The sequence below is a fragment of the Podarcis raffonei genome, chromosome 15 (genome assembly GCF_027172205.1).
Source record: "Podarcis raffonei isolate rPodRaf1 chromosome 15, rPodRaf1.pri, whole genome shotgun sequence".
In the NCBI taxonomy this organism is placed as follows: Eukaryota; Metazoa; Chordata; class Lepidosauria; order Squamata; family Lacertidae; genus Podarcis; species Podarcis raffonei.
In genome coordinates, this window is record NC_070616.1 from 34,301,848 (window position 1) to 34,314,297 (window position 12,450).

The following is a 12,450-nucleotide window of genomic DNA, read 5'->3' on the forward strand; positions in this document are numbered from 1 at the left end:
GGATTTCACCCCTTCGCAGCAGTCGTGGCCTCTTAATAGTCCCCAATTCAGAAAGTTAGCAAGAGTCTCCTCTTCCAATGGCCTGTGTCACAAATGGAGTCTTGGGTGGTGTGGCACACTGTAGAAATAGCTCTGGACTGAATTGTTGATGAATGCTGGACTAAAGCATCTTAGGAGTTCCTGGCAAGATCCTAAATAGGCATACAGCCCTAGGGCAGCAACCTCGCTGACGCCAAGCAGCCATCAGAGCCTGGATGGAACACTGGCCTGGGAACTCTGTCTGTGCTGCTTTGAGTTCTGTTGGAGTATAAATTCAGCAAATAAATCTAAGGGGGTCTTAGCAGCAATGCTGAAGAGCCGTGTGGCTGCACCTAAAGGAAGAACTTGCGCATACCTGGAAAAAGGTCTGAGACAGAGTATGCACCTTTAAACCACAGTCAAAGCGCATTTTCCCCTCTCAAAGAATTCTGGTTGCTGCAGTTTGCCCCTCACAGAGTTATAGTTCCCAGCAACCCTTAACAAACTACAATGCCCATAACTCTTTGAGAGTGTACAGGTGAAACTCAGAAAATTAGAATATAGTTCATTTATTTCAGTAATTCAACTGAAAAGGTGACACTAATATATGAGATAGACTCGATGTATGTCAAGCCTTTATTTGTTATAATTGTGATGGTTATGGCGTACAGCTGATGAAAACCCCAAATTAACAATCTCAGAAAATTAGAATATTAAATGAAATCAGCAAAACAAGGATTGCAAATAGAGCAATATTGGACTTCTGAGAAGTAGAAGCATGCACATGTACTCAGTACTTGGTTTGGGCCCCTTTTGCATCAATTACTGCCTCAATGCGGCGTGGCATGGATGCTATCAGCCTGTGGCACTGCTGAGGTGTTATGGAAGACCAGGAAGCTTCAACAGCAGCCTTCAGCTCTTCTGTATTGCTCAGTCTCATTTAATATTCTAATTTTCTGAGATTGTTAATTTGGGGTTTTCATCAGCTGTACACCATGATCATCACAATTATAACAAATAAAGGCTTGACATATTTCACTTTGCATGTCATGAGTATCTCATATATTAGTTTCACCTTTTAAATTGAATTACTGAAATAAATGAACTTTTCCACGATATTCTAATTTTCCGAGTTTCACCTGTAAATAAGTTTCGGTGGATGTAATAATGGAAAACCGATTGGTATAGTTTTCGTAAAATGTGCAGGGTTATAAAATACGTAAAATGAACCATGAAAAGAGAAGAAGGGAAGTCACTGATATCTTAAGTATGTAAAATGTTTATCTGAAATTGTAAAACAGAAAATTTAATTAAAAAATCATATTAAAAAATAAAAAAACAGCTAAGTCTCTGCCCACAGGCTCTCAGTCTAATGCCCATGTTACAAAAGAGGAAGGGAATTGGAAACAATAAAAATAAAAGCAAGAGAAATCAGACACCGATTCTACTTCCTAAGCAATTGTCTGCACAGTCTTCTTTGGTGGTGATGTATTCAGTACGCAGTGGATGTACTAGATTTTAAAAGGAAACAATAGAAAAGGTAAATAAAAACATCCTGAAGGTCCCAGGCCACAGAGAGGTTAGGCTGGCCTCAACCAGAGCCAGGGCTTTTTCGGCTGTGGCTCCAATCTGGTGGAACACTCTGTCACAAGAGACTAGGGCCCTGCGGGACTTGACATCTTTCCGCAGGGCCTGCAAGACAGAGCTGTTCCACCAGGCCTTTGGTCGGGGCGCAGCCTGACTACCTCCTCTGGCAATCTGCACAGAATTTTGCTGAACGGTTGCCATCAATTTGATTTAATTAATTTTTATAATGAAATGTTTTTAGAATGTTGGATTATATGATTGTTGTTAGCCGCCCTGAGCCTGGCTTCGGCTGGGGAGGGCGGGATATAAATAAAATTTATTATTATTATTATTATTATTATTATTATTATTATTATTATTATATTGGAGAAGCCAAACTTCAGACTGGGGCCTGGAAGCAGCAAACACAACCTCTTCCAAGCTGCCTTCCCACAGTGCCATTCTGTGATTGTACTGCGAAAGGGAGTTGACTTGTGGGCTGTAGGTTAAATCTCACCTGCCAGCAGGTGCCCCTGCCCACTCTGCCTGATTTATTTTCCAGTCTGAGGCAAAGAGAGGAAGAGAGGGCTGTGCCCTTGCATGTCTGGCAAATGGGTGTGCTCTGTGTGCATGAATGCGCAAGTGTGGCCAATAGGCGTGCCCACACATGCATATTGGGCATTGCCCACCGCTGGCATGTAGCCCTTGGAGGGAAGGTTGACAATGCAGCCCTCAGGCCAAAAGACGCCAGTCACCTCTGCTATATTAGAGCACATTAGAGCTCCCAGGATTCTTTGGGGGAAACCACTGGCAGTTTAAAGTGACATGTGACTGTTTTAAATGTACAATGCATTTGTGGCCTGTGTTCATATGTCCTTATGTGTCTAATTAGCACTTCATATCATGCAACCAAGCCTGCCTAATCAAACTCATTGTGGTTTTTCTTTCATAGCCCCACCCTCAAGCTGAGTCATAGCACAGCTCAGCGGAACAAAGATTATATATACCCTATATATCTACAGGTGTGCACACTTTCTGTTTGGTGACAGCGGAGGTGATTCCTAGGATGGCGAGCCAAACGAAGAACAGGGCTCTGATCATTGTCAATTACAATTTCCACGGAAGAAATGCAGAAAGCAAACTCACCTCAAGACCGGGAGCCAGGAGGGAAGCAGACAGGATTTTCAAAGCATTATCCAAGTGCCATTATGCCGTGAAAATTCACCTTGACTTGACAGCTAAAAAAATAGAAGAACTTTATGAGGAAGGTATGTGTACGGCTTGGCTTCTGTTGTGTTTGACAGCCTGGAACATGTCCAAATAAGAAGGCTTCAGTTTCTGGAAACCACAGGAGGGGAAAAAGCTCTTGCACTTGGGTCTTGATTATGAGCTTCCCATAGGTATCTGGTTGGCTGGTGTAAGAACAGGGTGCCGGACCTAATGGCATACCCTCCAACATTTCTCCAATAGTGACGTCCTATTTCATCATAATTATATGAATAATTGTACTCTTTGTACCCCACCCATCTGTCTGGGTTGCCCCAGCCACTCTGACCGGCTTCCAGCATATATAAAAACACTAAACATTTTTTTAAAACTTCCCTATTCAGGGCTGCCTTCAGGTGGCTTGGGGGGTTGGATAACTCTATACTCTCCAACATTTCTCCAATGAAAATAGAGATGCCCTAAGGACATTCCGGGATCAAAACAGAAACCGGGATGGCTTCTGTAAATCCAGAATTCTGAAAAACAGGGACACTTGGAGGTCTGATCTGATGGGTCACTGACCTCATGCAGCAAGGCTTTTCTTGGGTTCTTGGAGCTGGGTATGTTTACTCTGAAGAAGTGACAATTTTGGGAAGATGTAATAGTGGTCTTCAAATATCTGAAGGGCTGTCATTCAGAATACACAGCAGATTTTATCCTCTGCGGTTCCAGAGCTGGAATAAATGAGTGGAGCAAGGTTTCACTTTAGGAGAAACGTCCTAACAGCAAGTGCTGTTCAGCAGCCTTGGGAGATGGCAGGCTCTTCTTTTGCTGCATGTATTGAAGCACAGGCTTCAGGGTTACCTATCAGGGGTGCGGAAGTTACACCTTGCATTGCAGATCTTGCAGGGGTCAGGGATCCCCTTTCCAGTGCTGTGATTCTATGGCTGTGCACGCATTACCAGCTTATTATGCAGCTACGTCAAGCCTTTTCCTCAATTCAGATTGAAGCCAGTTTGGGGGTGGGAGGGGAGGCATCAAAACACAGTATTTCATAAGACACAACAGGATAGACAGTGGATTGCGACTAATGTCTTCGATACAGCACTTCCTAAACCAGCAATGGGTGCACACCGATGCAGAGTGTGTAGTCTATACAGTATTGTGTTTGGGAAATAGAAGAGCATGCCAATACAGGATCTGCTTCCTGGTCTGCCAGATTCAGCAAAAATATATTTGTGTGCCAATTGCTAATCTTTGCGAACAACACATCTGAGAGGTTTGTCACAAATGCAGATCGGCAAGATAGCAAGACCCATCTTTTGAATTTCTTGTTTTAAACTACTGTGTGTTTTAATCTGGATCGTGGGCCAACTTTGATACTTTCAATTTTACTTGTGGTTAATGATGGTTTTAATTTTAATGTCTGCCCCCCTGGGACCTTTTTGGTGAAGGGTGGATTACAAATATCTAAAACAACTAAAAGAATCGCTAGTCATTGACAATAGTAAAGATTAAGCCCCTCCCCATCGCCTGTCTGTGCACAAAACCCCTTTTGCACTTAGAACTTCATACGAGACTCGTCGTCAAGCAGATCAGTTTGAACTTTGGATCCCTGCTTCGCTTCACACATGATGCCCCACCTCTTACCTTTTCATCCGGCGTCAATAGCTGAGCTGTGTGCAAAAGCTGCCAAAATCGTGGGCATAACCAGCCACCCTGCTTCGCCTGCCCATGTGAATGTAAATAATGCGTAGTTGCAAAGGGTCGGTAACTTTTGCATGAAGGGAAAACATTATGTAAACCGATGATTTTTTAAAAAGAGAGTGAGAGCAGGTCTTTTATTACCGTACATGAATTTTGTACTGAAAATGAAAATTTAATAGTTATCCAGCTGGTTTAGAGACCCTTTAATATAAATGCATGACCCCATAGTAAAGGTAAATAGGTAAAGGACCCCTGGACGGTTAAGTCCAAAGGTGACTATGGAGTTGCAGCACTCATGATTTATGGGCTACTACTAAAATGAGGCTGCATTTTAAATTGTATTTTAACCCATATTTTAATTAACTGGTTTTTCCCCCCCTATTATGTTTTATTGTAATTTTATTGGTGTTAGCCGCCCTGAGCCTGGTTCTGGCTGGGGAAGGCAGGGTATAAATAAATTGTTGTTGTTGTTGTTGTTGTTGTTGTTGTTGTTGTTGTTGTTATGTACTGAAGTTCTCACCCTGGGCCAGCAGGGGGATACTGTAGATAGTTCAGGTCCACATATGCAAATAGGGGATCGAAAGTGACGTTCAGTGATTGGCTAGTTACAGAAAATGGTTACTGTTGCGTTCTAGTGGAGCTCTATATAAGCAGGCTGGCTGAACCCTTCAGTTCAGTTCTGTTCTGGCCTGTGAATAAACAAGAGCTGTTTGAAGAATTGCTGGGTTGTCTGATATGTTCACCCATAACTTAACAATTATTATTATTATTATTATTATTAGCCTGGAAAGGTGGGGTATCAGTTTGCATCATAAGATAATATGAATGGTGGCAGTGTATTACTCTGTGCTGTATCTTTTGCAGAATGTCACGCAGATCACGGGGAGTTTTTTGTAAGCATTCTGTCCAGTCACGGAGAAGAAGGGATTATCTATGACTGCGAAGGACAGCCAGTTCAGCTCAAGCGTATTTTCCAGATATTAGAACCTGAGAGGTGTCACAAACTGGCTGGGAAACCCAAAATCTTCTTCATTCAGGTAACATCTGGAGCTGCAAGCTTGTTGACTTGTGTGTAAACCCGTCTGTGAGGATGATGGGGAAATTCAGACAATCTCTGTAGCTGCAAGCTTGTGACTTCACTGTTTAAACGGTCACAATAATTATGAGCACGGGGAAAGGCTTCTCTGTCCCGTAAGCATGCCAGCTTTTCCGCAGCATGGTGTATCGAAACATAACGGTGGTGGGGAAAGCACAGTCTTCAACCTTTTAAAAATGAAACTAGGGACCAGTGGCGTAGCGTGGGGGGTGCAGGGGGGCCGGCCGCACCGGGCGCAACATCTGGGGGGGCGCGCTCGCACTCGCAGCTCTCTGCCCCCTGCTAAAATCCACGGGTTAGGGGGTGCAAATTACTTGCCTTGCCCCGGGTGCTGACAACCCACGCTACGCCACTGCTAGGGACATATTCATAAACCCCAGATCTCTTACCAAAAATCACTGCCTGGGGCACACACACAAAAATGGCACATGTTGCTAAAAGCTCTACTGACTGTTGTATTCGTTTTAGCAACCATAAGCTAGCTAGGATGTTGGACCTGCTACAGCAAAATGTTGCGGTGTTCAAGGCTCTTGTTCAGGTTTCCAGCCACTCCATTCTGTTCCTCCTCTCCTTCCTTGGTTTTCCACCCTTTCCATGCACTCACTTCCAGCAAAGCAGTGTTTTCCACTTACAATGGTACCTCAGGTTACATACGCTTCAGGTTACAGACTCCGCTAACCCAGAAATAGTGCTTTAGGTTAAGAACTTTGCTTCAGGATGAGAACAGAAGTTGTGCTCCGGTGGCGCAGCAGGAGGCCCCATTAGCTAAAGTGGTGCTTCAGGTTAAGAACAGTTTCAGGTTAAGAACAGACCTCCAGAACGAATTAAGTACTTAACCCGAGGTACCACTGTATATCGAGACACATTGAAAAAATACATGAAATGCGTGCTTAACCCATGTAAAACCTTGCGTTCTGGAAAAACGGCTACTCAGACTGTGCTTGGTTTCAGTTCTAGAGTGTATGACTCAAATGCCAAAAGGAAGAGGAAAAGGTTTATTTTCTTGCCCATTTGTCATCAGGGACTAACTCATTTTGTTCATCAAGGAATCATCTGCATTAACTTTACTGCATTTCCTGGACTCATCGTATCAGTGTAACCTATATTCTCTGAACCTTCCCGGATGTTTGACTCATCGTGGCTGGTGTCAACATGGGGGATTTCCTCCTAAAGGCAAATACAGTGGTACCTTGGTTTTAGAACAGCTTAGTTTATGAAGAACTTGGAAACAGAATGCTGCAAACCAGGAAGTAGGTCTTTGTGAACTTTGCTTTGGAAGCTGAACATGTTCCGCTTCCTGTTGAGTGTGTTCCATTTTTAAATTACTGTATTTTTCGCTCTATAAGATGCACCAGACCACAAGACGCACCTAGTTTTTGGAGGAGGAAAACAAGAAAAAAAATATTATGAATCTCAGAAGCCAGAACAGCAAGAGGGATCTCTGCGCAGCGAAAGCAGCGATCCCTCTTGCTGTTCTGGCTTCTGGGATAGCTGCGCAGCCTGCATTCGCTCCATAAGACGCACACACATTTCCCCTTACTTTTTAGGAGGGAAAAAGTGAGTCTTATAGAGCAAAAAATACGGTAAATCCCAGCTGCTATTCAGAGGCTTCCTGTTGAGTCTGTCAGCTGTTGAGTCCTGAGCACCTACGCAACACGGAGGTGATATTTGGTGCTTTTGTTTTTGCTATTTTTTTTGCATTTTTGTTTGTGTGGCTTTTTCATTTTTTTGACTGTGACTTGTTCTTTGTTTTATGGGGCTGACTTGTGACTGTGGTTTGTGACTTCATTTTTGTGACTTGTTTTTGTGACTGTGTGGAACCCAGTTCAGCTACTGATTGATTGATTGATTGTGTGACTGCAGAAATGGATAAAAGCCCCCCAACCAAGCAATGACTATCATCAGTGCACATAAGAAAAAATAATAATTTTAATTTTTATCACCTACAATTCTGTCTTATTTATTTTATAGTACAGTACATTGATTATTGCTTTCATTTTATGGATCAATGGTCTTGTTAGATAGTAAAATCCATGCTAAATTGCTGTTTTAGGGGTTGTTTTTAAAAGTCTGGAACAAATTAATCCATTTTGCATTACTTTCTATGGGAAAGCATGGCTTGCTTTTATAACACTTTGGTTTTGGAACAGACTTCCAGAACGGATTAAGTTTGGGAACCAAGGTACCACTGTACCAGCTTCAGAAGAGGCGTCCTTCTCAAGACCACAGCAGGGAGGAAAGAGTTACATTTCCCCTTCTCCCAATAATTATCCCCTCCTGAGTGATGCTATTTGCACTTTAAAAAAACAAAAACCTGCATGTTAAATGAAGCAGCACATCTCAAAGGCATTTGTAGTTTGAGCCCTGAACTGAGCCTGGAAACAAATGGGTAGGCAGCAAAATTGCACAGCAAAGGGATCATGATTCTGATAAATGTGTTCTGGGACAGGAAAAAAACCTCAAAGCAACAGATGAAGGCAAAATACAGAGGATCTAGGCTTTATTCTCTGGGTTAGGCACATGGGACAAGAAGGATGCTTTTAGAAGCACACACAGAAACACTGACTAGAAATATAACTCTGGTGGGGAAAGCACAGCCATAAACATTTCAGAAATGAAAATAGGGGCATATTCACGGACCCCAGTTCTCTTACCACCACCCAGGGCACACACCCAAAATGACACACATTGCAAAAAGCTCCATTGCTTGTTGTATTTTTTTTTTATCAATAACAGATTGTCCAGTATTGTTTGTTAAGCGCTAGCTAGGATGTTGGACCTGCTGCAACAAAATGTCGCAGCATAGAAAACTCCTGTTCATGTTTCCAGCCATATAGCGGTTGCATTTGCTGTGCTTTCTAGGCCTGCCGTGGAGTGGAAATTGATCAAGGTGTTTGGCTGCAGACAGACAGCGGTGAAGCACAGACTGAGTGTTTCTCACACTATCTCTCCATTCCTCAAGACACTGCAGTGATGTATTCTTGCAGTCCAGGTATGTAGGTCCTCTCTCTCTCTCTCTCTCTCTCTCTCTCTCTCTCTCTCTCTCTCTCTCATATAATACTAAGGCTTGGGACAGGCAAAAGAAACAATTCCTTTTCACCACACATAAGCTATGAAATTCATTCCCACAATACGTCAGGATGACCATCAACCTCAACGACTTTAAAGAGTTATTAGACATGTTCAGGTAGATTAAGGCTGTCCATTGCTCATTAGCAAGCTTATTGTAATAACCTGCAGTTTTATAAGAGTATATATTTACAGTCGATAATTAATTGAGCAAGTTAAATGAATTTGGGTATGCATAAGATTATTTTAAAAAATAAATGTAAGGAACCGCAGAAAGAGGGGGAAGTCAAATTTCGAAATGTTAAATGCATTGTCAAACTAATGAAATGTATAACATTGAAAAATAACAATAAAAAACTAAAAAAAAGAGAGGAAAAAATAGGGGGACGGGAAGGCTGTCTGTTGCTACTAGCTTCAAAGCTCCAACCCTAGCTATTGGGGGGGGGGGTAGCTGGGTTTCTTTGCCCCTGATGAAACCGTCAAAGGGGCACCATTGAGGCTCGCCCCCCATATGCAAATGCATGTTGGGAGGTGTGCCAAACTGGGTCTTTGACGCGGGTGAAATAAAACCTAGTTTCTCATCTGCCTGCAGTGTCGGAGGGGGAATAATAATAATAACAATAATAATAATAATAATAATTTATACCCCGCCCTCCCCGGCCAGAGCCAGGTTCAGGGCGGCTAACACCAGTAAAAATTAGTGAAAACATAATAGGAGGGGAACCCTATTTAAAATGCAGGTTAAAGTGCAATTTAAAATGCAGCCTCATTTTAAAAGTAACCCATAGATCACATAAAGGGAGGGAAACATAAGGGTCAGACTGAGTCCAAACCAGAGGCCAGGTGGAACAGCTCTGTCTTGCAGGCCCTGCGGAAAGAAATCAGATCCCGCAGGGCCCAAGTCTCTTGTGACAGAGCGTTCCACCAGGCCAGAGCCAGTATTGAAAAGGCCCTGGTTCTGGTTGAGGCTAATCTGACTTCCTTAGGGCCCAGGACCTCTAGAGTGTTGCTGTTTATGGACCTTAAGGTCCTCCGCGGGGCATACCAGGAGAGGCGGTCCTGTAGGTATGTGGGTCCTAGGCCGCATAGGCCTTTAAAGGTATGCCTCAGGATACCAAACTGCTGGGATCACAGAGTTGTAGAGTTGGAAGGGACCGTGAGGGTCAACTATTCCAACCCCTTGCAATGCAGGAATCTTTTGCCCAACATGGGGCTCGAACCCAAGACCCTGTGATGAAGAGTCTCATGCTCTACCGACTGAGCTATGGAGAGGGCTGTTGCACTCAGGTCCTGCTGAGAGCGTCCCAAAGGCATCTGATTGGCCGCTGTGAGTACAGAATGCTGGACTGGCTTGACCCAGCAGGACTCTTCTTTATGTATGCCTAGCAACCCAGCCCTGTACAAGATCGAAGCAAATTTCACCCAAGTATGCCCAAGTAAGTGTGCACTCTTTATAAAGATTGGAGGAGTGAGGTTACTACCCCTCTATTACTCCTCTAACGTGGGTGGCGTTGTGGTCTAAACCACTGAGCCTCTTGGGCTTGCCAGTCAGAAGGTCAGCAGTTCAAATCCCTGTGATGGGGTGAGCTCCCGTTGCTTTGTCCCAGCTCCTGCCAACCTAGCAGTTCTAAAGCACACCAGTGCAAGTAGATAAATAGGTACCATTGCGGCGGGAAGGTAAACAGCATTCCCGTGTGCTCTGGTTTCTGTCACAGTGTCCCATTGCATCAGAAGCAGTTTAGTCATACTGGCCACATGACCCGGAAAGCTGTCTGTGAACAAACGCTGGCTCCCTCAGGCTGAAAGCGAGATGAGCTCCGCAACCCCATAGTTGCCTTTGACTGGACGTAACCGTCTAGGGGTTCTTTACCTTACCCCTCTTTTATTGTCCATGCCGGGTCGCTCAACCATTGCTACTGTGTCCTTTCTTTTAGCAGATCAAGATGATCAGGTGACAGCAAAAACTGCAAGGTTTTTAGCGGGGGCAATTAGAATAAGATCTACAATTTGATTATTGATGCAAAACCCCGGAATGGATTTTCTATAGTTAAGTTTTTACCTCTATCTTCAGCACATTTTATTTCATTGCTATGGCTAGTGGCCGATGCAAATAAAGATTCTTCCGATTTTGAAGTGTGCATATGTATGGGTAGATTTGTGGGGTTGTGGCTGAAATGTACTAGAGTAGCTCTAATAGAAGAAGCATGATTGCTGCCAAGAAATTTGTTTTCAAGGCACCACCTTGCTGAAGGAGACCAGTGCTCTTCAAGTTCTTTTTTCCTGGTGTTTTCAGGCTACGCTTCGTTCATCAATCGGTGGGAATCCATGTTCCTCAAGGCCTTGCTGGACCTGCTAGAAGGAGAGGAATGCCATCTTGAAGTTGCCAGTTTGATGACCCGAATTAGCGGGACAGTCGCCTTGCAGGAAGCGAAAGGGAAATACAGAGGAGGTAAAGAAATGCCCTGCTTCGTCACCAAGATGGTGAGAGAGGTGTACCCCTTCTCACAAGGAAGACAGGCCCCAGGTGATCTCTCCAGTTCCACCAGGGAGTGTAGCAGCAACGAAGTGTAAGGAATCAGCCGCATTCCTTGTCTGGACAAGGACTCCTGTGAAGCCAGGAAGCAGCTCCACCATGAGAAACGTGTGATTGTTGCAAACTGGGCAATAATGGCCTTTTTGCTCTCCAATGAAGGGTGAATAACTCAAGCACATCTGATAGGATGGAGGTTTATAGTACGTGGGGCTACCTTTGAAGGTGACCCAGAAACTGCAATTAATCCAGAATGCGGCAGCTAGACTGGTGACTGGGAGTGGCCACCAGGACCACATAACACCAGATCTGAGAGATCTGCATTGGCTCCCAGTACGTTTCCGAGCACAATTCAAAGTTTTGGTGCTGACCTTTAAAGCCCTAAACGGCCTCGGTCCTGTATACCTGAAGGAGCGTCTCCACCCCCATCGTTCAGCCCAGACCCTGAGATCCAGCGCTGAGGGCCTTCTGGCGGTTCCCTCATTGCGAGAAGTAAGGTTACAGGGAACCAGACAGAGGGCCTTCTCGGTAGTGGCGCCCACCCTGTGGAACACCCTCCCATCAGATGTGAAGGAAATAAGTAGCAATCCTATCTTTAAAAGACATCTGAAGGCAGCCCTGTTCAGGGAAGTTTTTAATATTTAACACTGTATTGTTTTTAATACTTGATTGGGAGCCGCCCAGAGTGGCTGGGGAAACTCAGCCAGATGGGCAGGGTATAAATAATAAATTATTATTATTATTATATTATTATTATGTGTGCCTTCTGCTCTTCCCTCAGTTTTCAAAATCTAATTTAGCGAACCTGTTGCCTAACATCTGAGGTGGCCTAAACACCCAACTTGTCCCAGACCTAAGAAAAGGGTATTCCTGCTCCCTCTGCTTCAATGAAGACCTGTGGATCCTGCAGCAAAACATTACAGCATGGGGTGGTCCTGTTCAGGGTTCCATGCCTTCTTCAAGGCTACTCCATTACATTCTACACTCCACGCCTTCTGAGCATGTATAGCTATCACTGGGCTGCTTTGAGGTTCCCTACCTCTGGGGCTTCTGCTAGAAAAAGAAAATATATCTCAGCAGTATCTATTTCCCTCTGCCGTATTGATACCACCCTACTAGGCTGCTATGTTGCATACTTAAAAGATCCACTCTTGGAAAAAGCTTCATGGTCAGTGTATAGAACAAGGTGGCCCCATGTGCTACTGAGACAATTCTGTCCATGAAATATTGCCATGGGACAGTCCTCTGCCGGAAAGGC

The 12,450-nt window shown here is 44.1% G+C and overlaps 1 protein-coding gene across 1 annotated transcript; it reads left to right on the forward strand.

The window, feature by feature from the left end:
- Positions 1 to 2,613: 2,613 nt before the first annotated feature.
- On the forward strand, positions 2,614 to 11,401 carry LOC128402563 (caspase-3-like). Its single transcript, XM_053366780.1, has 4 exons — positions 2,614 to 2,852; positions 5,362 to 5,534; positions 8,456 to 8,585; positions 10,956 to 11,401. The coding sequence occupies exons 1-4, from the start codon at positions 2,651 to 2,653 to the stop codon at positions 11,231 to 11,233; spliced, it is 783 nt and encodes a 260-aa protein (XP_053222755.1). The 5' UTR covers positions 2,614 to 2,650; the 3' UTR covers positions 11,234 to 11,401.
- The last annotated feature ends 1,049 nt before the right edge of the window (positions 11,402 to 12,450 follow it).

Bases quoted from the DNA above. Each gene is read 5' to 3' on its own strand.
- LOC128402563 (XM_053366780.1), top strand. From the start codon at position 2,651: ATGGCGAGCCAAACGAAGAACAGGGCTCTGATCATTGTCAATTACAAT. The intron at 2,853-5,361 runs GTATGTGTACGG...TATCTTTTGCAG, and splicing joins AGAAGAACTTTATGAGGAAG to AATGTCACGCAGATCACGGG. The intron at 8,586-10,955 runs GTATGTAGGTCC...TGGTGTTTTCAG, and splicing joins GATGTATTCTTGCAGTCCAG to GCTACGCTTCGTTCATCAAT.